At 44.0% G+C, this 25,531-nt stretch overlaps 1 protein-coding gene across 1 annotated transcript in view; it reads left to right on the forward strand.

Moving 5' to 3' along the window:
• Positions 1-25,531, forward strand: part of cdh23 (cadherin-related 23) — a 704,187-nt gene that overhangs the window by 489,670 nt on the left and 188,986 nt on the right. Inside the window, exons 27-32 of the mRNA XM_041176120.1 lie at positions 14,400-14,460; positions 17,132-17,280; positions 18,168-18,303; positions 20,405-20,793; positions 21,832-21,933; positions 23,010-23,012. Coding sequence (XP_041032054.1) covers positions 14,400-14,460; positions 17,132-17,280; positions 18,168-18,303; positions 20,405-20,793; positions 21,832-21,933; positions 23,010-23,012 — 840 coding nt within the window. The remainder of the gene's footprint in view (positions 1-14,399; positions 14,461-17,131; positions 17,281-18,167; positions 18,304-20,404; positions 20,794-21,831; positions 21,934-23,009; positions 23,013-25,531) is intronic.

Genomic DNA, 25,531 nt, shown 5'->3' on the forward strand with positions numbered 1-25,531 from the left:
AATGTGTTGATGGTCAGACTGTCTGTTTTTGAGTGATGTTGGCTAAGGGACATAATTAGTGCCAAGGAACCAGTGAGAACTCCCCTTCCTTTCTCCAGAAGGATGTCAGGGAATCCTTTATGTGCACCTGAGAAGGCAGAGATGGTCATTGGTTTAATGCCTCGTGCAATTTAGACATTGGCCCTGGCTTACCTGTAGCTTTCTCACCTTTTAGCATCAGAAGATTGTAGTTTAAAGTCCCTCTTCAGCGATGAGAGGACAAAAATGAGGCTGGCACTCCTGTGAAGTACTGAGGGAGTGCCGCACTATCTGAGGTGCTGCCTTCCTCAAGGGAGTTAAACTGCCTCTCAGATCAACATTATCAGTTGCATTGCAGGAGCTCAATGAAGAGCTGGGGAGTTCCCAGAATTGCTGCCATGTTCATCCTGGTGTCCCAGTCAATATTTATCCTCAACAAACTTTACTAAAGCAAATAATTTTTTGCTGTTTCTGGGACCTCGATGTGCATAAATTGGCTGCCACATTTCCCACAATGGCAACGCTTCAAAACTGATGTTCAACATGGAGTTTTACTGATTCATCATTTGAAGGTGGGCAGCAAGGAGGTTTCTTGCCCTTGTTCAACCTGAAACCAGGAGACTTTAATGGACTGGAGTCAAAGGACTCTCAGTCATTCTCAGTGGACTGTGTATCACTGTGCACTCACCTTTGAGAAGGTCCTGTCAGTGGGACAAGGCACACCCACCCATACAGAGTAGTGGCATCTAGGACAATGACTGATAAATGTGATTCTGTAAATAAGCTATTGTTTGACTGTTCTGCAGACTGATCTTTCTCAACTTGGGCACCAGGTCCAGAGTTGTTGATGAGAACTTTTCAGCCTGTACTTGGTTTTGCCTTATCCTATGTTGTTAGGTTCATCCAATTTGCTTCTTATTATTGAACTTTGTAGCAATTATTTGCAACTGGGTGGAAGTTTAGACCACTTGGGAGAGCATTAAGAGCCTATTGCACAGTGTGGGACTGGTCATATGTAGGGCCACACTGCACAGTGAAGCCAGGCTCTCTCCACTGAAGAGCATTCATGACCCAGGGTGGATTTTTAGGATGATTTGGAAGCCTTTGTGTTGAATTTTCTGGTGCCAAGTCACAAAAAAACCATAAAAGCAAAATACTGCGGATGCTGGAAATCTGAAACAAAAACAAAAAATGCTGGAAAAACTCAGCAGGTCTGACAGCGCCTGTGGAGAGAGAAAAAAAACAAAGTTAACATTTCGAGTCTTTATGACCCTTTTTCAGGAAAAAAAACAGGTTAATTAACTTCAGTTTCACAACTTGCTGTTGATGGTGGGGTAGGAAAGTGGGTGTTATGACACAGCAGTTGGTAAAGGCTAAGTTGCTTCAACCCCAGAGAGAAGCTTAAACAACTGTCATAACCTATATTTTCAATTGGTATGTTTGAGATGCAGCTCTGAATTCAGGAGGAAGACCACCGAGCCCCAAGAGGATTTTTATATAAAACTAAGTTAAACATTTATTAATTTAGCAACAAATTAAACACGTACACGTGTCTACAAATTACTACCGTAATAGCTTTTAAACAAATCCCCAAATTAATCAACCCCAGGTAAATCTCCACCAAGGCCACAGTAACCCATTGACTTTAAACAGACACCAGGCCAAAGCACTTTTGACCTTACGAATTCAAAATGAGGTTCCTTGCAATTTGGTTGCTTTGCAGACACAGTTGTAGGCTTGCAGGCTGCTTGGATCATAAATGCCTCTGACTTATACACACAAACTCCTTTCTGTTTTATTCCTACTTTTCCTTTGAATGTAAATTTTCCATTGTATCCACATCTTCTAACAATAACCTTTTCATCCCACTAATTTTATTAGTAGTATAAACACATTGTTTGATGTCTCCCAGCTCGGTGCAAGAGTTTACTCCCATTCTTGAATGCTTTATTCAACAAATGCAAATTTACACTTTACCGTCTCCTCCTTACTGTTTATCTAATTAACATCTCAAACTACTATACATCACTAGCTGGCTTTAATCCAATTAAGACACACACACAGACACAGACCCCACTATAATTCCGATTTAAAAAATAATTTCCAGTAACTTTATAGACATTAATATCTCTTCGTTTGAACACTCAACCCTTGGATACTGTAACCCCTGGGCTGCCAAACCCTTGATAAATCTGTGTTGTTAATAATTACGTTTATAAAGGGATAAAATTACATTTCACAAAAATGTGGAACAAATGCAAATGTGGATAAAGTATGTATATCATTATGGCGAATATATACACACACACACACATATATATGTGTGTGTGTGTACACACCAAACAGTGTGCATTGTAATGATGATCAAACAGGAATGAGGACTGTACAAACTCTGTATATCTAAATGGGTGGTATGCGATGAGGACTCCAATATACATTGCTTAATCCTCATTCAAATCTTGCCCTCCAAAAGTAATGGTGGGTTTGCTCCATATACCATCCACTGCCCCTCTGCTCACAAGGTGATTGTTCACCTCATTCCCCTTACAGTTGGCAGCTCAGGATTGGAATATCTTCCCTGCCTATCCTGTCAAGTTAGCGAGCGACACTAGGAAATAACAGGGAAACAATCATCAATAATATAGCTTTAACTTACTGTTAATAAGATGAAGTAAGGTCAGGTACAATGATCGATGATATAGTACACAAAGTGAAGCAGTGAACACAGAAAACAGCAAAGAGAGAGTTGACAGGTGGAGCAAAAAAATGTGATTTTCAATTTTTCTTTTAGGATTCAAGAGTGCACCTAGTGCTGGAGTTACCTGCAAAATTTCTGCACTCTTACACTGGTGAAATCAGTGAGACAGTCGAAATCTTGTTGCTCTGGAGAGTACGTTCTTCAGCTAATGAATAATGGAAGTGAGCAACCCTTCACCCACCCCCAATCCACACAACAATCAGAGAAAGTATCAGTGAGAAGGAGATGGAGACAGTATCAGAGGATGAATTAGAGCAAAAAGTGTGTATGCGAGAGAGAGAGAGAGTGAGTATCAGTATGTATTCGAACAGAAAGTGGGAAAGAGTATGTATCACAGGGTGAATTAGAGCAGTCATTGTTTGCATTCATGGCAGCACAGATTGATGGAGAAACTTGCTAAAGCAGTTTGGAATAAAACAACATTATCCAATATGGGGCGTTAGAATCTTGCTTCAGTAGGATGTCATTCCTAGGGAGAAGAGCATGAAGTTATATTGAACTTGGAACATTGGTCAGACCCATTCTTGGATCAATGCTGAGTCGCCATATTATAAAAAAAGACCCTAAGGCAGCGCTGAAGACACAAAATAGATTTAGTAGAATACCAGTGTTGAGAGGTTAGAATTATCAGGAAAGACTGAACAAACTACAGCTCTTTTCTCTGGGGGGAAAGAAAAGACTGAGGGGTGACCTGATAGTGGTCTTTAATGTTCGTTAGGGTAGGTGTATTTAGAGAGATATATTTACTTGCAGGTGAGACCAGAATTGGGGGCTGTCAAATTTAAGACGGTCACTACTAAATTTAATAGGAATTCAGGAGAAACTCTGTACTCAGTGATTAGAATGTGGAATTTGCTACAAGGAGTGGTTGAGGTAACAAAAACAGAATTACCTGGAAAAACTCAGCAGGTCTGGCAGCATCGGCGGAGAAGAAAAGAGTTGACGTTTCGAGTCCTCATGACCCTTCGACAGAACTTGAGTTCGAGTCCAAGAAAGAGTTGAAATATAAGCTGGTTTAAGGTGTGTGTGTGGGGGGCGGAGAGATAGAGAGAGAGAGAGGTCGGGGGGGGTGGTGTGGTTGTAGGGACAAACAAGCAGTGATAAAAGCAGATCATCAAAAGATGTCAACGACAATAGTACAATAGAACACATAGGTGTTAAAGTTAAAGTTGGTGATATTATCTAAACGAATGTGCTAATTAAGAATGGATGGTAGGGCACTCAAGGTATGGCTCTAGTGGGGGTTTTTTTTTATATAATGGAAATAGGTGGGAAAAGGAAAATCTTTATAATTTATTGGAAAAAAAAGGAAGGGGGTAACAGAAGGGGGGTGGGGATGGGGGAGGGAGCTCACGACCTAAAGTTGTTGAATTCAATATTCAGTCCGGAAGGCTGTAAAGTGCCTAGTCGGAAGATGAGGTGTTGTTCCTCCAGTTTACGTTGGGCTTCACTGGAACAATGCAGCAAGCCAAGGACAGACATGTGGGCAAGAGAGCAGGGTGGAGTGTTAAAATGGCAAGCGACAGGGAGGTTTGGGGTCATTCTTGCGGACAGACCGCAGGTGTTCTGCAAAGCGGTCAACTCTTTCTTGGACTCGAACTCAAGTTCTGTCGAAGGGTCATGAGGACTCAAAACGTCAACTCTTTTCTTCTCCTCCGATGCTGCCAGACCTGCTGAGTTTTTCCAGGTAATTCTGTTTTTGTTTTGGATTTCCAGCATCCGCAGTTTTTTTGTTTTTATCTCTGTGTTTAATTGACTGCCACTGCTCTTCAAGAAATGCCTACCTCCTTGAAGAAGTTCTGTTCCTCTCTGCGATAAGATTTCCGTATCTCTCTGTTGTCTTGCTCACCTTCCTTGCTTTCCATTTCTCTCCTAGTGTTTGACAAGGTGTTTACTAAAACCCGCTTTCACAGCCATATCTCCTTTCTCAGTGACTGTCTCCATCTCCGACTTACCCCACGTGGATTTCAACTGAAATTCCACCCCTCATGTTTCGAACCCACCCAGGATTACAGGTATCTCTGGGACATAAAACGTTTCTCGGACTGCTGTTCCCGTCACATTCTGAAATCCACACTCAGTGCCATGCGCCGCCATATGAACACACTCGACCTCTCCCTCCAGCAGCACTGCTGTACCCTTTTTCAAAGCTGCACGTGCCCCCAGTTTCATTTTATTCTTCGTCTCATCCGACGCCTCAACAAGAAACTTTCTCTTTCTCTCAAGTGCTAAGGAACGCAAGCTCCAACAGGTCATTGACACCAACACCCATCTAGGACCCTCCACCCCTGCCTGTCCCTCCGTCCCCACCCTTTCTTCCAATCCCAACCCCAGCCGTGTATTCATTATACCCCCTGACCTTCCCCTCTCCGATGCTGAACGTTCAGTGCTCAGCAAAGGACTTAGTTTCATACCCTTACGCCCTCACCTCAATGAATTTCGGGCTCGGCATGATACTGAGCTCTTCTTCCGCCGTCTTCGTCTCCGGGCTCACTTCTTTGGGCAGGAGTCCTCTCCCAGTTCAACGGATCCTTTTACCCATCTTCAATATTCTCCCTCCACCTGGACCCCTCCCTCTGGATTCTTACCTTCTCTCGATCTTTTCATTGAGAACTGTCGGCGCGACATTAGTCGTCTCAATTTCTCTGCTCCTCTCACCCATTCTAACCTGTCTCTCTCTGAACTTACTGCACTCCATTCTCTCAGATCCAACCCTGACATTGTCATCAAACCCGCTGACAAGGGTGGTGCTGTTGTTGTCTGGCGCACTGACCTCTACCTCGCGGAGGCTGAGCGTCAACTCGCAGACACTTCCTCCTACCTCTCCCTGGACCATGACCCCACCACTGAACATCAAGCCATTGTTTCCAGGACTGTCACTGACCTCATCTCCTCTGGGGATCTCCCTCCCACAGCTTCCAACCTGATAGTCGCCCAACCTCGGACGGCCCGCTTCTATCTCCTACCCAAAATCCACAAACAGAACTGCCCCGGTAGACCGATCGTCTCAGCTTGCTCCTGCCCCACAGAACTCATTTCTCGTTATCTTGACTCCCTTCTTTCTCCCCTTGTCCAGTCCCTTCCCACCTACATCCGTGATTCCTCTGACACCTTACGTCACATCAACAATTTCCAGTTCCCTGGCCCCAACCGCTTCCTCTTCACCATGGACGTCCAATCCCTCTACACCTCCATCCCCCACCAGGATGGTCTGAGGGCCCTTAGCTTCTTCCTCGAACAGAGGCCCGAACAATCCCCATCCACCACTACTCTCCTCCGTCTGGCTGAACTTGTTCTCACGCTGAACAATTTCTCCTTCAACTCCTCTCACTTCCTCCAAATAAAAGGTGTGGCTATGGGTACCCGCATGGGCCCCAGCTATGCCTGTCTCTTTATGGGGTATGTGGAACATTCCTTGTTGCAGTCCTACTCCGGCCCCCTTCCACAACTCTTTCTCCGGTACATCGATGATTACTTCGGTGCCGCTTCATGCTCTCGTCGGGACTTGGAAAAATTTATTAATTTTGCTTCCAATCTCCACCCCTCCATCATTTTCACGTGGTCCATCTCTGACACTTCCCTTCCCTTCCTTGACCTCTCTGTCTCAATCTCTGGTGATAGACTGTCCACCAATATCCATTACAAACCCACCGACTCCCACAGCTATCTCGACTACAGCTCCTCACATCCTGCTTCCTGTAAGGACTCCATCCCATTCTCTCAGTTCCTTCGCCTCCGTCGCATCTGTTCCGATGATGCTACATTCAAAAACAGTTCCTCTGACATGTCCTCCTTCTTCCTTAACCGAGGTTTTCCACCCACGGTCGTTGACAGGGCCCTCAACCGTGTCCGGCCCATCTCCCGCGCATCCGCCCTCACGCCTTCTCCTCCCTCCCAGAAACATGATAGGGTCCCCCTTGTCCTCACTTATCACCCCACCAGCCTCCGCATTCAAAGGATCATCCTCCGCCATTTCCGCCAACTCCAGCATGATGCCACCACCAAACACATCTTCCCTTCACCCTCCTTATCGGCATTCCGTAGGGATCGCTCCCTCCGGGACACCCTGGTCCACTCCTCCATCACCCCCTACTCCTCAACCCCCTCCTATGGCACCACCCCATGCCCACGCAAAAGATGCAACACCTGCCCCTTCACTTCCTCTCTCCTCACCGTCCAAGGACCCAAACACTCCTTTCAAGTGAAGCAGCATTTCACTTGCATTTCCCCCAATTTAGTCTATTGCATTCGTTGCTCCCAATGTGGTCTCCTCTACATTGGAGAGACCAAACGTAAACTGGGCGACCGCTTTGCAGAACACCTGTGGTCTGTCCGCAAGAATGACCCAAACCTCCCTGTCGCTTGCCATTTTAACACTCCACCCTGCTCTCTTGCCCACATGTCTGTCCTTGGCTTGCTGCATTGTTCCAGTGAAGCCCAACGTAAACTGGAGGAACAACACCTCATCTTCCGACTAGGCACTTTACAGCCTTCCGGACTGAATATTGAATTCAACAACTTTAGGTCGTGAGCTCCCTCCCCCATCCCCACCCCCTTTCTGTTACCTCCTTCCTTTTTTTTCCAATAAATTATAAAGATTTTCCTTTTCCCACCTATTTCCATTATATAAAAAAAACCCCCACTAGAGCTATACCTTGAGTGCCCTACCATCCATTCTTAATTAGCACATTCGTTTAGATAATATCACCAACTTTAACTTTAACACCTATGTGTTCTATTGTACTATTGTCGTTGACATCTTTTGATGATCTGCTTCTATCACTGCTTGTTTGTCCCTACAACCACACCCCCCCCACTCCCCACCTCTCTCTCTCTCTATCTCTCCGCCCCCCACACACACACCTTAAACCAGCTTATATTTCAACTCTTTCTTGGACTCGAACTCAAGTTCTGTCGAAGGGTCATGAGGACTCGAAACGTCAACTCTTTTCTTCTCCGCCGATGCTGCCAGACCTGCTGAGTTTTTCCAGGTAATTCTGTTTTTGTTTTGGATTTCCAGCATCCGCAGTTTTTTTGTTTTTATCTCTGTGGTTGAGGTAAATTGCATTGATGCATTTAAGGGAAAGCTAAATAGACACGAGGGAGAAATTAATAGGAGGATATTTTGAAAGGATGAGATGAAGAAGGGAGGATAAACACCAGCATAGGACTATTGACCTGAATAGTCTTTTCTGTTCTGTAAATGCCTTGTATTACTATGTGGTGCATGTGTTTTGGGCTCCATTGCTCCCAGTGTTGCTTATGTCAGCTATACTCCCGTGGAAGGCGCCAAACATTTCCTGATAAGGAGGGAGGGCAAATAGTTGTCGGGAGCCTCTTTCGCACATTTTCAGGGAAGCTCTGATGGAATAGGGCTGTAGTGGGCAGGACCCTGCTTGGCCACCTTCCAGGCAAACTCTAAATCTGAACAGTGGAGTCAATAGCAAATACGTGAGTTGGTGTTGCAGCGCCAGGTGATAATTCAGTGCGTTTTGCCCCATGCACTTCAGTGAGTTTCCAATCTCAGCCACAGCAAGCAGGGATCAGTTACCCACGGATTTTGAGGGAAAGTTAGAGGGATAGTCACCCCAGAAGGAATTGGCAAAGAGGCAGGAACAAGTTACTCAGTTGAAATCTCGGAGGAGTAGGGTACTGTATCGACATTGACTTGATAGAAGTTTGCATTGAGTGAGAAGGTCATGGGTTCCAGCCTCACTAAAGAGACCTGAGCACCTAAACTGGACTGTACCGTGCTAAGAGAGTGCTGCACTGTCAGGTGTACTGTTGTCTTGATGAGACATTAAATTGAGGCCCCATCTGCCTAGTGTCAAAGCTAATACCCTTCAACTATCATCACTAAAGCTGGTTATTAATTGCTGTTTGTGAACCTCGTTTTGTGAAAACTGGTGACTGCATCTGCCTACATTATTGAATTGAAGAGAATTTAATTGCAGTACTGAGGGAACGATAAATTCATTCAGATAAGACGTGAAACAGAGGACCCGTCTACTCTCTCTGGTGGACGTGACAGAGCCCTTGACTTGATTATGAAGAAGGTCTGGGGGTTCTCCCCAGTATTCTGGCCAATATTTATCCCTCAATCAACCTCTGTAACAACAGATTATCTGGTCGTTTAGCTCATTGCTGCCTGAGACTTTGTTATGTACAAATTGGTATTTAATTGACTGTGAAGCGCTTTGCAATGCCCTGGGGACATGAAAGGCACAATATACATGCAAGTTCTTTATTTCAAGCTTGGGAATCCATGCTTTTTATCGAATAACTGATTGAGCTGTTTAGAAATAGAGATGTGATGTACATTCTCTTTGCTTACGGACAGTTGCACCGAGACATGTGTCAACTTGACAACAAAGCAACATGAGGCTGAAGGTGATGTGTACACATTTCCTACGTGCCAGAATTGAACAATAGGGTGCCCGAAGTTAGCTCCATGATTTTCTCTCCTCCAACCTTAATACATTGTTAATTTTTGCCTATTAGGAAAAAAATAATAAACTGTTGGGAGTTAATTACTTTAATAGCTGACACAATCAGAATTAGATAAAGGAAAGTGAGATTTGCTTAAAATATATCCAGGCTCTTGGGTGGTTTCAAAAAAATGACCAATTAATTTTTTTGCTCAACTTCTCAAATAACTGTTGGAATTTTGAGGTAGATTTACTGCAATAAAGAATCAATTGAGAGGAAAAGGTTTGGGTAATTGAGCTTCAAGTAAAAGGTGTTGAAGCGAGGAAAGAATCGACAATTAATGTTTCAATTCATGCGTGGGTTCTGGAACATTTGGCAATGTAATCCCAATAGTCAAGGCAGGGACCTTAAACCTCATTAATTCTGCTCCAGAATGGAAAGACTGTAAAAAACCATTTTTTTTAAGCTATCAACATCCTTCCCTCGTGCATTACCCACACCCCCCCCCCCAAACTCTCTTCTCTACCAAAATAGCTCTTTGTTTTATTCTGCTTCCTTCTCCTTGGGCTTCACCTCTCCTTTTCCAAGAGTTGGTTTCATGGGCACAGGATACCCAGCATTGCCTCATTGAAGAGGCTGCTCTTTGCATACGAGCCCAGACACAGTTTTGGCAGGTTACTCAGCTTTGGGGGGAGTTGTAGACAAAACTAGTCTGGCCTTTACCTGGTGCCCACACAGACACACAAACTTCCCTTCAGCAGGAATAGGAGTGTTGGCCAATTCTCCACCAGCCTAGATTGCTGGGGCCGCACCTAGTGCCAGATCAGATGAGACCCACTAAGTCCACAGTGGTAACGTCACTGGACTAGTAATCCAGAAGCCCAGACTAACGGTCTGCAGACTTGGGTTCAAGTCCCACCAGGGGCAGTTGGTGGAAATTAAACACAATAGATAAATCTGGAATAATCCCGGTAATGGTGACCATGGCAACTGTCATCAGCTGTTGTAAAAAACCTCATATTAGCTCTGGCTCCAAGAGGCTATGCAATGTCCTTAATTGGTCGGCAGTCCCACCTCCTGGCCACTTACTCACTCGCCAGTTCGGGAAATAAGTTGAGATAGGTGACTGTTCCCCACACAGTGCCGGTCTCTGATCCCCATTTGAGCTTTGTGGCTGAGCCAAGAGGCCCACGGGGGAAATGTTGCACTCGAGAGAGCAGCAAATTTTGGAGACTAACAACTGGAAGAGGCACAAGTGAGAAGAATCGTGGATGGGCTAGCTATGATCAGAGAGCCCGTGAAAAATCGCAACAGCTGACAAAGGTTGTTCAGTCATTCTAATCCCCAACCTTCCAATGCTCCCATTTCCCCTTTACAGGAGCAAGCCTTTTGTTAAATGGTGAATCCATCATGGCCTGAATCCTAGTGGATCACCACTCGTAAACTTTAAGGGATTTAATGGAATCCCTATTAATGCACTGTGATTTGAATATGAGTAGAAGATCAGTAGCCGAATGGTACAAATAATGCCAGCTGTAAATTCCTGAGACTTGTCAGATCGGCAAGAGTCGGGGACTTAAGTATACCTTCAATACGTGTAAGTGGTCATCTTTTTAAAACCTTGTTATTTGCAAAGTGAATGAAGTGCTTTGTGCTCTGGGTACAAAAGCTTTTTGAGAGCTCCCTGTAAGTTGTATGTTGAAAGCAGACAGCAATTTTGAGATGGAAAAAAATGGTAGGGAGGGAAAAGGGCAGGTTTGAGATGCGTTACAAGTAATGCATTTGTCTTGGGTCTGGCCAAGAGCAGTAGATTAAAACAGGTGTTGGAGCATAACTGGTAATACAGGTGTGGGAAGGGGAGAGGGACAAACTGACAGCCCAACTTCAATTTACTGGCTTTTAATGGAACAGTGAATTTCAGTCTATTCTTCAGATTCGGTTGCAGCACTTTTAGGCAAGGGTACCTAAGCAGTTTCTTTGTGTGCTGATAACTGTACTTTCACTTCACATCCAACAATAGAGTTTTCTTAAGTGGATAAAGGTGATAAAACTCTATTTGAGCATCACGAGTATGCATCACCTGTCTTTTAACCCCATTGTCAATTTTATGCACCCAGTTTATGTGTTCACTTGTGCATGTAATATTGCAGCTCCACCTAGAGGCTCAACAATGCCTATCAACATGGCGAAAATGATTAAATGGTCTCAATAGAATTGTCTAAACATTAAAACAGGTATTTGAAACAATGCAAAAAAAAAACTTCAGTCTGCTTAGCCCCTGAATCCTCTTTTTACACAAATAGATTCTGTGTAACACCCAGGTGTCTCAATAGCTTGGTAATGTGGCAACAGAGAGAATACAGCACAGTTTTATTAGGATGTTGCCTGCTTCGAGGAAATACAATTAGAAAGAAAGACTCAAAAAATGGGGATGTTTTTATTAAGACAGAGGCAGTTATGAGGTCATGTGATAGAGGTGTGTTTAAAATGGCAAAGGGTCAGGATATAGTAGACACAAACTGTATCCAGTATTTGAGGGGTCTTGAGGGAGGGGATGTAGGCATAAGATTAAGTGAAAGAGATTCAGTAGGAAGATCTCATTTTACACAGAGTAGGAAGATCTCATCTACACTGAGTAGGAAGATCTCATTTTACACAGAGTTGTCAGACTTAATGCACTGCGAGTATTAGTGATTCAAGCCAAGACCATATCCACATTGAGGAGGTTATTTCTGTTGCTGCACACTCATTTAAAATAACTTTCTGTAATCATAGTGTGTTTTTTCAGGTAGCTAGTGCTGTCATTTGAATGTTAGGACAGAGGAGTACCTGAAGTGTATTTGCATACACAGATGCACAACTCCTTATGCTAAATCTTGTGGAGAAGTTCACAGAAAAGCACAAAGACGCCTACTCCTAAAACTGACCTCCGGAATGGGCTTGATCTGGCTTCTAATGAGGGTTCAAATCTTAAAGCACAGTACACTGCTTGGGGCAATATTAGATGCTCACCATTAACACACAATCTTTTATGGGTGTTTTATGTGACTTGGTTTCTTTTTTTTTTCTCCCTTTCCTTTCAGATGTAGTTGACATCAGAGCTAGAAACGGGAAAGTAAGCATGTGGCCTTGGTGAGGGTTCTGTAAAAGGAGCATGGGGAACTGTGGCTTGCTGACTTAAGCAGCAGCTTTGCAAAGAGAGGAGACTTTATATGGGTTTGAATCCCAGTGGTGCCTTTAACTGATGCTGGTATTGGTCACCACTTTTTATTGCTCTAACTGTTTGGAGAACAGCTCACAAGAGCAACATTTAACCCAACAAAATAATTAGGAGGGAAAACAGCAGGCAGCTGCTGTCATGGAGAGACAGTTCCAATACCCTGCAAAAAAAATAATTGGTGATGCACCAAGATTATCCAGCCAGCACTGAAAAGTCATGTGAAAAAAACTATGGCACATAGCATAAGTGGAACAGACTTAAAGTGGACTGCAAGCTAGGGGGGGAACATGACAAAAATGCACATGCATGCACACACACACATTCCTAGAACTGTTCATGCTCTAGTGCCAACATACACACATGTCAACATACATATGAGCATAAATAGGCACATATGGATATAAAAGCAAAATACTGCGTATAATGGAAATCTGAAATTTAAAAAGTGCTGGGAAATCTCAGCAGGTCTGGCAGCATGTATGAAGGGAGAAACAGAGTTAACGTTTCAAGTCCAATATTACTGTTCGAAACTGGCTCTGAAGCAGAGTCGTATTCGACTCGAAGCATTAACTCTGTTTCTCTGTCGACAGGTGGGATATACCCATTCTCACAGGGACAGAGAAACTACACGGTGGTGAGGAGGGCGATTTGGATCAATAACCAGGGCAATGGCTCCTCGGTGCATATTATAGAAACATTAGGCGTTAGAAGATGCTTCACAATAGTTAGAATCCGAGATGTATTCCTAAACTAAATCTACTTCCACACCAAAACCAGGAAGTACCACAGGCCAATCTTCAGGTGCCTCTAACCAGTAGTGGGCACTCCCGTGTCTTACTTGGGGAATTCGCTCAACAATTACAATGAAACTCAAGAGAGGACAACAAAATAATCATCAGAGCGCTGTTCTAACATTGCCCAGCAAATTCCAAACACTGAAGTCCCTGAATGAAGGGGTCAATGGACAGTGTTTCTGAAGTATATCATCACCTGCCGGAATCAAACGTTTTCTCAACTAACTAATAAGTTGTCAAACCTGCACCACTCAACACCTTTGTCTTAACTTGTCGCTTGCTTCGCTTTGCAAATGATCTATTACCCTTGGCTTTGCTTGTCATTAATGGAGTCTGCTTTTCATGTTTTTATTTCTCACTGGGTCAAAGCCTCAGGCCTAAAAAATCTTTGCTGAAAGATGATAGTACTGCACGATTCTCAAATTTGAAATTGGTGAGCAAAACCTCCTAACAGTCACCCGACCAATGTTTCCCCCCTCAGTTAAAAACCGATTCACTGGCCAGTCATTTCATTGATGGTTGTGGGGTCTTGCTGTGTGGAAAGTGCCTGTGCCACATTTGCCTGTGGAACAATCACTGCACTTCACTGTCACACATTGTATGTGAATCACACCCTCCTTCAAAAGCGCACAGTGGCAGCTGCGTATACCACCTAAAAGATGCACTGTAGGAACTCTGTAAGGCTCCTCCAACAGCACCTTCTAAACCCACGACTTCTACTACCTAAAAGGACAAAGGGAGCTGACACATGGGAATGCAATTTCCTCTCCAATTCACTCACTGCCCTGAGCTGAAATGTATCAGTCATTTCTTCCTCCTCACTAGGTCAAAATTCTGGAAATTCTCCTTCACAGCCACATGGATGTACCCACACCTAACGGATTTACAGGTTCAAGGAGGTGGCTCACCACCACCTTCTCCAGGGCAGGTAGGGATGGGCAATAAATGCTGGCCCAGCCAGCGACACCAGACTACCAAGACTGAATGAATAAAAACTTTTGAGTGTTTCTGAGGGGCCTGATAAGTCTACAAATGCAAGTCCTTTTTATTCCTGATAAGCGAAATTGAGTTCAGTTCAACGATAACATGGGTGCCTTCAGTCTGTCAGAGCATGACACACCATGCTTTCTACCCAGTGTGAATTCTTTTTGCTGAATCTGGCTTTCCTCTGTTTTAATAGGTGGAAGCCACTGATGCAGATGAAGGAGTTAATGGGAAGGTTTTGTACAGAATCCTCTCAGGTAACGTTGACTTGTCTCTGCTCCATTTACCTTACTTAGCAGGAAGCATCAGAATTTAATTGAATGAGCTATTTAATTAAGAAACAGAAGACTTCCTTGACAGGGTTTGGCTGTCCAGATTCACTCCAACCAATTAGAAAAGCCACATCAGTTTAGATAGCGTTCAGTTAAAGGATTTCCTTCAGTGACGCAGCCCACTTGAACTTGTGGGCTCAGGGCCTGCTCTAGACACTTAAACACACAATCCAGGTTGTCATTCCATTGCAGTACTGAGGGAGTGCTGCACTGCCAGAAGTGCCATCCTTTGAAACATCTTGAGTTTTTAAAAGATTCTATATAAATGCAATTTCTCTCTTTGTGGCAAAGAAGTACCGCAGCAGCGTGGTTATTATGCCGACATTGGAGTTTGGGCTTCATGAACAATTACAATAAACCAACAGATAATCTTTGGTGCCATATGCCTTTGCTTTATTTTAGACAAGTGAGCATTATAAGTTGATAGTTCTGCAGGTTTGGTCAGTATTAATGATGCTTGAAGGCTCAATACATTCCGAGAGCATTCTTGTACCCCGTCATTTAACATCAAAATAAATGGGCAAATCTCTGCATTTACAATACAGAATGGAGCAATGTCATAGAATGGGTTGAACAGTCATTTGCTCTTTAATGCTGCCAGTAATTTCCAGGCTGTTATGTCAAAGAATTGGCGTATTTTTTTAACTGCTGTAAACACCTTTGTGTTGTTAGAGTTAAAATGGATTTGTTTCTCGAATACGCTATAGCAGCTCCTCCCCCCCACTGAACTGTTATCCAAAGTTGAATTCTTAACTTATTTTGAGGGACAGAAATAAAGACTGAGAGATTGGTGGAAGAAAAGTCAGTTGAGAAAACCAAACGCCAGTTCAAAGAGAGAGGATTTGAAGAGTTGTTTAAAAAGTTAGCAAGAGATGCCACAAGGTTGAGGAATGGTTTCCAAAGTGTACAGGCACGGCAATTAAGCTCCCCACCCCTAGTGGGGTCAGGACATGTCACAAGGAGCCAGAATTCAAAGGGGATGTAAGGCCGGAGAAGGTTTCAGAGGTTAGAATGATTTGTACCCAAGGCAGAGGGTGATGGACGGAGGATGAGGATTTTTACATTGAATGCAAGTGGTGACAGGGAGGCAGTAGAGATCATTGAGAATAGGGATGATTGTGGATGGGACCAAATATGCAATGGATTGAATGGGACAGAGTTTTGGCTGAGGCGGAGTTTGTATAGAGTGGAACTCGGGAGTAAAACCTCTGCTAATGCTGACCACTTGTTCATCCCACACACACACCCTGCCCCCCCCCCCCACCCCCCCCAATCATTGGCGGCCCATGCATTCCTAAGTTCTGGAATTTCCTCCCTAAACTTTTCTGCCTTTGCATGTCTCACTCCTCCTTTGAGATTCTCCTTAAAACCTACTACTTTGTCCAAACTTTTGGCTGTCTGTCCAAGTATTTCCTTATATGGCTTTTTAATCAGCCCTGATAACACTCCTACGAAGCAGGTTAGGACATTTTACTATGTTGAAGGCCCTATGTAAATGCAAGTTGTTCTTTACATATTTAAATATTTGGGCAGAGATTTCCCAGCCCTGCCCACCACCAGGATCTTCCAGTCCCACTGGAAGCCAATGGACTTTTGGCTGGTTTGCCGCATCCCCCACAGCAGAGGCGGAAAATCCCGGCCTTGGAAAATTCCTTTGTAAAGCATGATCTTGGAAGTAAATATTAATATTTATCTATGAGGTGACAAATTAAGATGGAGTTCACTGTGCTGTACAGAAATGTGTTTCAAAATTGGCCCTCCTGATTTGTGAGATGCATTTTTGTCCCAATCAGTGATTCCTGAACTCTGACCCTCCGGCTACAAAACCAGAGATCCCATTGCACTTCTTATGACTTTATGGTTTGTGCTGCTGCCTTGTGCAGCCACACACCAAGAGTCTTTCTTTTCCTCCGCTCTAATCTTACTCCCGTTTCTCTTCATCTTTCCAAAATGTATTCCCTCACCATTTTAGCCTATCTTTGTCCTGTCTTCCTCAGTTACCCCTGGCACAAAGGTTTCTTGCCTTAGAGTAAGTGCATAAGAATCTGCCAGAGAGAGCACTTGAGACAAAGGCCATTGTTTCTTTTAAGGGCTAAGTGGATAATTGCCAGAAGTGGAGGAATACACAGGTCTGTGGGGAGAGAGCTGGGCAGTGTGATTCATCTTGGGTTGCTCTAACAGGGGTGGGAAAATGGCATCCTTCTGTAAACTCCTTCAGTTTTGTAAGAGTTACTTCAGAGTGAAGTGGCTTCAGTAGCAAATTATAAATCATGCTCAAAACAGAAAGGAGAAATAAAGAGTGTGGAACTTTTCTTCTGCAATAGCAAGAGTTAAGGCTCAGTTTTCCCAAGCGATGGCTGGAATAAAGACTCTGCTTATCTGCAAAGTCCTCTTCCGAGAATTGCAATGATTTTGAGTAACTGTCAAGCTGGTGCAGTCTGCATCCTGTAACATGTTACATCCTGTCTAATGAATCTACTTCACAGGAATTCAACAAGAAAAGAAGTTATCATTTTCAGTAGTTGAAGGAAGGTTGGTCAAGGGGACATATTTTTAACTCTAATATCAACCACTCAATTTTCCGTTTTCTTTTCAGGAAATGCCAATGATAACTTCCAGATGGACCAAGCTACTGGACTTATCTCCAGAGGTTCCCGCCCCTTGGACAGAGAGAGCAGTACTACCCATGTGTTGGAGGTGGAGGCCTACAATCATGACTTTGGAAGGATGAGGAGCTCTGTGAGAGTAAGGGCAAATCTTCGGTCTGTATGCAGACTCGAGCTGTCCATGTAATGCTGTGGGTCTTCCCATCCATGTAGCCCTAGGACAGGGTTTATAATCTTTTAGAAATATAGAGTCCGGAAGAGGCCACAAGCCTGTTCTACCATTCAGTGGGATCACGTCTGATATCTAAATCGAACTCCATATAGTCACCTTTGCCCCATAGCCCTTAATACCTATAAGTAACGAAAATCTATCAATCAGAGATTTAAAATTAACAATTCGCTCAGCATCAATTACTGTTTATCAAAGAAAGTTCTAAACTTCTAACGCCAGGAATAGTCCTCTCTCTATCTACCCTATCCGCTCCCCCTTAATACCTTGAAAACTTTGATCAAACCACATCCCTTACTCCTCTAAATTCCAGGGAATTCAACTCTAGTTTGTCTAACCCCTGCTTGTAACTTAACATTTGGAGTTGCAAGCAAAGGGTGGTGCCCAGAAACGGACACAATGGACCTGCAGAATGATTCTAAGCTCTTGTGTTCTGACCCTCTCAATAAAAGGGCCAGTATTCCTTGAGTCTTTTCGATTATGATTTCCACTTGTCCATGATGTTTTTACAAAGTATCTCGGGAATTCCACTCATGGTTATGTCAGCAGTTTATTATGGAGCTGTGGTAACCCAGATGCTGTGCAAGCCAGTGTTTACGCTGTTAAATCTGGCTCACTAAGACTGATGTAAATCTACTTTTTTGGTTGATCTGTGTTCAGCATAAAGAAAGTCGATTGTAGACGGTTTGGATTCAACCACTTAAACAGTGTGGCTTTTTAGGAACAAACAGATTCTTGATCGTTTGGCCACTCTTCTTGCATTTTCATGTGCGTGGCTTGACCTTTCCTCTGTCTAGGTGATCATATACGTGGAGGATGTGAATGATGAAACACCAGTTTTTACACAGCAACAGTACAACCGACTAGGGCTGAGAGAAACTGCAGGGATCGGCACATCAGTCATTGTCGTCAGAGCAAGCGACAGAGACACGGGTAATACTACTCTTCCAGCTTAAACTGGGAGTCTTTTAAACGAACGCTGAATAGTGTGGCCACCTGGAATGCAGGGCAAACAGGCTACAGGGATCCCAGATGGACCCAGTCCTGGTTAAATCAGCCTTGCCAAAGTCCCAGATGTGAGGGAAATAGGCAACAGTGGCAACATTTTGTATTTATGTAGCCTTTAACATCCCATGGAGCTTTGCAGTTAGCAAACACCAATTGACATAAGGAGTTTTAAGGACAGGTGACCAAAGAATTGGTCAAAGAGGTAGATTTTAAGGAGCACCTTGAAGGAGGAGAGAGGTAGGCTGCTTTCCCCCTCGTGTACACACACAGGCAGCCATGAATTTTGTCCACACCGTGTCCATTGGCACTTTGGAAGCTTTCTGTGACCAATGAGGAACCGAACCACAAGTGACAGTTTTGGTGGCTATATAGCACCTTTCAAACCTTCCCAAAGCATTTTCCAGCCAACGAAATACATTTTGAAGTGTAGTCACTGTTGTGGGCAGGTCTTGTGGCGCAGTGGGTCGCGTCCCTACCTCTGAGTCAGAAGTTCTGGGTTCAAGTCTCACATCAGGACTTGGTGGAAGGTGTGTGGAAGGTGCATTCATAACGTGGCCAAGTGGATTGGCTATCAGCCTGTAAATCCTTCCAATGTGCCTGATGGCAGGTGGTTAGAGTGGGAGAGTTTCTTGGTCAGCCATACTGCACAATGACCACTGCAGTCCTTTGCCAGGTGTAATCGTGGACATATCCAATGGACATGCATGGTTGCCAGTGCCTTCTTAGGGCATGGTACCTGAAGAAGGAGGAGTCACTGTTGTAAGATAGGGAAACAGAATAGCCAACATATGCACAGCAAGCTCCCACAAGCAGCAATGTAATAATTGCCAGATAGTCTATCTTAATAATGTTGTTTGAGTGATAATTATTGACTGGGACACAGGAGGTCACTTCCCTGCCCTTCTAAGTAGTGCCTTGGGATCTTTTATGTCCACTGAGTGGAAAGATGGGGCAGAAGGCCATTCAGCCCATCATGCCAGCGCTAACACTTCAGAGGAGCTTTCTATTCTAATCCCATGTCCTAATGCCTGTGCCTTTTTATTTTCCTCTTTAAAAGAATTACCCTATTCAATGTAAAACCTCCATTTATATGATCAAGTTCCTGTCACAAAAGCGCTTGTGAAGAGTATTCTTTGTTCACATAACTCTTTGTGTGTAAACATTTATTGTAAGTTCCTCCTCCGTTCTTCCAGCCGATTTCATGTCCCTTTGTTTCTCATCCATTAACCAGTGGAAACAGTCTTCAATTATGTAACCTTTTGAAAACCCCTGTAATCCTGAAAACCCTTAAATTAGTATTCCCCTTATCGTAACGACATAAGAAGGAGGAGTTAGAAGAAGGCCATTCGGCCCCTCAAGCCTGCTCTGGCATTCACTAAAATCATGGCTGACCTGATTGTGGCCTTAACTCTACCCCACTATTGCCATATCCCTTGATTCCCCTAGTGCCCAAAAATCTAGCGATCTCTGACTTGAATATACTCAACGACTTGAGCATCCACAGTTGCTTGGCATTGAGAATTCCAAAGGTTCATAACCCTTTGAACAAATCTCTCCTCATCTCAGTCCTAAATGGCCAACCCCTTATTCTGAGACTTTGACCCCATATTCTAGGTTTCCCAGCCAGGGGATAATCCTCCCAGTGTGTAGCCTATCAAGCCCTTTGAAAAGAATGTTATATGTTTCAATGGAATCACCTCACACTCTTCTAAACTCCAGTGAGTACAGGCCTAGTCTACTCAGTCTCTTCTCATAGAACAATCCCCTGATCCCAGGAACCAGTCTGTTGAATCTTTGATGCATTGAAATGAGCCCCAATATTTTTCAAACCTTCAGCATTACAATGGCATGGCTTGATTTTTCTTGAGGGAGATATTTAGATGCGACTTAGCACTCTTCAAGGACAGGATTTGTAGGGATGGTGTCCTTGATAGGACGATTATTCATGGTCTTTGAATGGAGCAGGATAGGGGTATTAAGAAGTTACCCGTTGCAGTGTTTAAATGTTTCTCTATTTATTTCCTAGGGGATGGAGGCATGGTAGCCTACATGATCTTATCCGGATCAGAGAGGAAGTTTGCCATTGATGAGAGTACAGGCCTTATCACTACAGTGAATTACCTCGATTATGAAACCAGAACCAGCTATCTCATGAATATCTCTGCCACAGACCAAGCCCCACCTTACAACAGGGGTTACTGCACTGTCTACATCACCTTATTAAATGAGTTGGATGAGCCTGTGCAGTTTACAAATGCATCATATGAAGCTACGCTTAGAGAAAATATCGCAACTGGGACTGAAGTGGTCCAGATCCAAGCTCGCTCTGCTGATAACATGAACCTGATCACCTATAGGTTTGACCCTGACACCTCTGCCCGGACCCTGTCCTTATTCCAAATAAACAGAGTCACTGTGAGTATATCAGAATTGTGTTTGAATCCTGAATCGCTTCATGGTGTCTTAAGCTCAAAGTTTCACTCTCATTCTTGGGCATCCTTCTTGTGGCACCAGAGGTTAGATATTTATCTCCACATTGTGCATGTTGCGCATTGCTTGAGTCAAGTGGAGAGAGAGAGAAAAGGCCACAAGCTCCTTCCAGAAGTTGCTGAACTTTCCTTCCATTATTTCAATGGAAGGAGAGTCAGACAGATTCTGCTAAAGACACGCAGCCCTCCCGGGCTTTCATTTCTTTTCTACTATGTTCGAAATGTTTCGCCATTTCCTCGCTGTCACAGAGTCAAAATCCTGGAACTCCCTCCCTAACAGCATGGTGGGTGTACCTACCCCACAGGGACTGCAGCGGCTCAAGAAGGCAGCTCACCACCACTTTCTCGAGATGTGCAGTAAATGCTGGCCTAGCCAGCGACGCCCAGGTCCCATGAAAGAAGAAAAAAAAAATTGCTCCTCCCAGATGAAAGTCTCACCAGAGAAACATAATACAGCATTGAAGGAGACCATTCAGCCCACCGTGCCAGTGGTGGGTCTTTGAAAGAGCTATCCACCCAGTTCCACTCCCCTGTCCTTTCCACTCAGCCGTGCAGAACCTCCCTTTTCAAATTTTATCCAATTCCCATTTGAAAGTTACCATTGAATCAGTCAGTACATCCCAGGTCACAACAACTCGCTGCATCATTTTTTTAGACTTCACCTGCTCTCTGGTTCATCTTAAAGGTGTGTCCTCTGGTTACCGACAGTGGAAACAGCTTCTCCTCATTTGCTCCACCAAAACACTTCACGATTTTGAACATCTCTATTAAATCCTCTCTAAGGAGAATAATCGCAACTATTTTTGAAATAAATATTAATTTTTGAGTATATATCCAGTTCCTTTTTAAGATTTTTGGGTATGTCAAAAATCTAAAACTCAGCTCCCTAACAGGATGTTAGATGTTGAACCTATATTTTGGGTAGTGTGCGTTTCACTGACTCTCCTCCCTTTGCCTATTACAGGGTGTGATAACTGTCCGAGGACAGGTTGATAGGGAGAAGGGAGATTATTATCTGATCACCGTCATAGCAGATGATGGAGGACCCAAGAAGGACTCCACTGTGGTAAGAATTTATATTTCATTCAAATCAAAATGTCATTGTATGTAATTAATAATATAACTAAAAGTAAATCCAGATTTTATTCACAAACTCTGATAGCTGTCATTAATATTCTGACTGTAGACTCTTGGGACCCACTGTTCAGGAGAAGAACAGGCTTTACATGAGATTCATGGGTCTAGAAACTGAGTGGTGTTGCACCCATTTTTCAGGTGCTAAGTGATCTACCAAGTCCCCAAACTGGTGGATAGAAAACACATGCACACACATCTGATCAGAATACTCCCACCAGCTTCATATTTACTCTCTCCAAGCACAACTACCCCCAACCCCTGACCCTCCCCATTCTCCACTTTCAACCCCCGATCCTCCTACCCTTGTCTCCTAAACCCCAACTCCTCCCTAATGCCCCCATCCTCCCCACCTTCCTCTCCCAAACCCTGATCTCCCCCAACCTCAATCCTCCCCACCCCCTCTTCCAACAACCCCATTCTCCCCACCCTCCTCTCCCAAACATCAACCCCCCCCCACCCCAATCCTCCCCACCCCCTCTTCCAACACCCCCATTCTCCCCACCCACCCTCTCTAAAACCCTCGATCCTCCCCAGCCCCTCCATCCTCTACGCCCCAAATCCTACCCACCTTCCTCACCCACCCCCAATACCTGACCCAGTCCTGGGCCCACTCAGTCTGAGGGCTGCCGCTTTAATGGAAGCAGCCCAAACTTTCACTGGTCTTCGGGATGGCTGAGGTGACTAATTGGCTCAGATATAATGAGGTGTGAGCTCTGTATCAGATGAGCTGTCGCCTTCACCGTTCTGACAAAGGACAAGGGCCCTTCCAACAAAATTTCTTAGCCGCAGTATTTTGTAACATGGCTGATGTAAAACTTGTCTCTTTCCTCAGAACTTTTCAAAAGCTATAATACAGGCAGCAAAATTAATTGGAAAAAGCGTCACATTGTTACCCAGGCTGAAATTTCATAATACTGAAGCTCTTCAATCATTTTACAATGATCGATGTGACATGTTTAACTAATAAACCATTTCTTTTGTTTCTGTCTTATCGTGGATGAACAGAAGGTAAATTATTTGTATCACTTGTTGTTTTGTGTGGATTAACTTGTTCTGTGTTAGTGGACCCATGTATGTTGCATGTTAGCAGGTAATGTTTGCTCTCTCAGGTGGGTATAAAAGATCCCAAACCTTCTCCAACAGCACATACCAAACCCGCAACCTCTACCATCTAGAAGGAGAAGAGCAGCAGGTGTATAGGAACACCCCCACCTGCAGGCTCCCCTCCCAAGTCACACACCATCCTGACTTAGAAATATATTGTTGGTCTTTCATTGTCATTGGGTCAAAATCCTGAAACTCCCTGTCTAACAGCATTGTGAGTGCAACTTCAGCACCTGGAAGGCAGCGATTCAGGAAGGCAGCTCACAACCACCTTCTTGAAAGGAGTCGGAGATGGGCAATAAACGCTGGCCCTGCCTGCAAAACCCACATCCCATGAATGAATTTTTTTTTTTAATTAAATATCTCAGGGCGCTCTCCTAAAGAAGGATAAGGAAATTGTCCCTGATCTGCTGTCCAATATTTACCCCTCAGTCAAAAGAATAATTATCTAGTCATTATCCTCATTGTCATTTGTGGGACCTTGCTGTGTGCAAATTGGCTGCCTCGTTTTCTACATTGCAACAGTGACTACACTTCAAAAAGCACCTCATTGGCTGTAAGGGGCTCTGGAATGCCTTGAGGTTGTAAAAGACACCTTATAAATACAAGCCTTTCTTCACTTTTGCCTCAGGAAAAGAGTTGCCAATCCTTTTGTTCTAAAACGCAGGAGCTGTGCCACCAGGAGTTTATGTTGAGTGCAGTGACACTGATTGGGAAGGTGCAGATTCACAAAAGCCATTACTGATGGGTTTATGAAATCGGGCCCAGAACCCGTTTTCTGGAAAAACACAAAGGCAATCCCGCGACACACCAACAAACTTCCGTAAAATATTGTGCCTCTTTGGAAAGAGACATTACACTCTCGGGCATTGTAACAAATTGAGATTTGGTGGAACGGCTAGGTTTGATAAACAATTGCAATCAAGTGTTGATCCCTGTGGGGATTAAGATTAAGAATGTCTCTTCTTTCTGCCTGTTGTTTACAAATCTCGCAAGATCCTTGTTTAAACATTCTAATGCCAAGAGCATAGAAGGGGTTGTGGGTTGTGGTTCCATTGATAATCTTGCACTAGTACAGATTTAGTGTGCTGAATAGCCAGAAATTCTGTGACCCTGATGACCTCCAGGAGAACCCAATCTGCAAGTAGTGTTTGTGGATCAATCTGTATTTTGACAAGCTTTGCTTATAATTAAAGCTCTATGACCTATATGTTCCGAGGAAGAGTCATATTGGACTCGGAACATTAACTCTGTTACCTCTCCATGGACACTGCCAGGCTGGCTGAGTTTTTTTTCCAGCACGTTCTGTTTTAATTTCAGATTTCCAGCATGCGCAATATTTTGCTTTTATTATAATGACCCACTTGTTGCCCATATTTGTGTGTTTCAACTCTAACTTCCATGTTAATTTCAAAGAAACATAAGAAATAGAAGCAGGATAGACCATTTGAGTCTGTTCCGCAATGTGCAAGGGTACAGGAAAGGGAGGAGGCGCTAAGGCACTAAGTCACAATGCTCATTCAGAGAGCCAGTGCAGACATGATGGGCCAAATGGCCTCCTTCTGCACTGTAATAATTCTGTGATTCTGAATCAATAAAGTAATGGCTGATCTTCTTCCTCAACTTTGTCTTCATACATTATCCCCATAATGCTTAATTCTCTTAGTATGCAATTGCTGTTTGTCCTGAATATACTCAAGAGCTGAACAACCCTAGCAAAGTTGGAGTCAGTGGGAATCAGGGGGAAAACTCTCCACTGGTTGGAGTCATACCGAGCACAAAGGAAGATGGTTGGGGTTGTTGGAAGTCAGTCACCTCAGCTGCAGTACATCACTGCAGGAGTTCCTCAGGGTAGTGTCCTCGGCCCAACCATCTTCAGCTGCTTCATCAATAACCTTCCTTCCATCATAAAGTCACAAATGGGGATGTTCAGTGATGATCGCACAAAGTTCACCATTTGTGACTCCTCAGATATTGAAGCAGTCCATGTCCAAATGCAGCAAGACCTGGACAATATCCAGACTTGGGCTGACAACTGGCAAGTAACATTCGCACCACACAAGTGCCAGGCAATGACCATCTCCAACAAGAGAGAAGTTAACCATCGCCCCTTGACGTTCAGTGGCATTGCCAGCACTGAATCCCCCAATATCAACATCCTGGAGGTTACCATTGACCAGAAACTGAACTGGACTAGACATATAAATACAGTGGCTATAAGAGCAGGTAAGAGGCAAGGAATCCTACAATGAGTAACTCACCTCCTGACTCCACAAAGCCTGTCCACCATCTACAAGGCACAAGTCAGGAGTGTGATGGAATACTCTCCACATCCCTGGGTGAGTGCAGCTCCCACAACATTCAAGAAGCTTCACACCATCCAGGACAAAGTAGCCCACTTGATTGGCACCACATCCACAAAC

Source organism: Carcharodon carcharias, chromosome 28 (genome assembly GCF_017639515.1).
Source record: "Carcharodon carcharias isolate sCarCar2 chromosome 28, sCarCar2.pri, whole genome shotgun sequence".
Classification (NCBI taxonomy): domain Eukaryota; kingdom Metazoa; phylum Chordata; class Chondrichthyes; order Lamniformes; family Lamnidae; genus Carcharodon; species Carcharodon carcharias.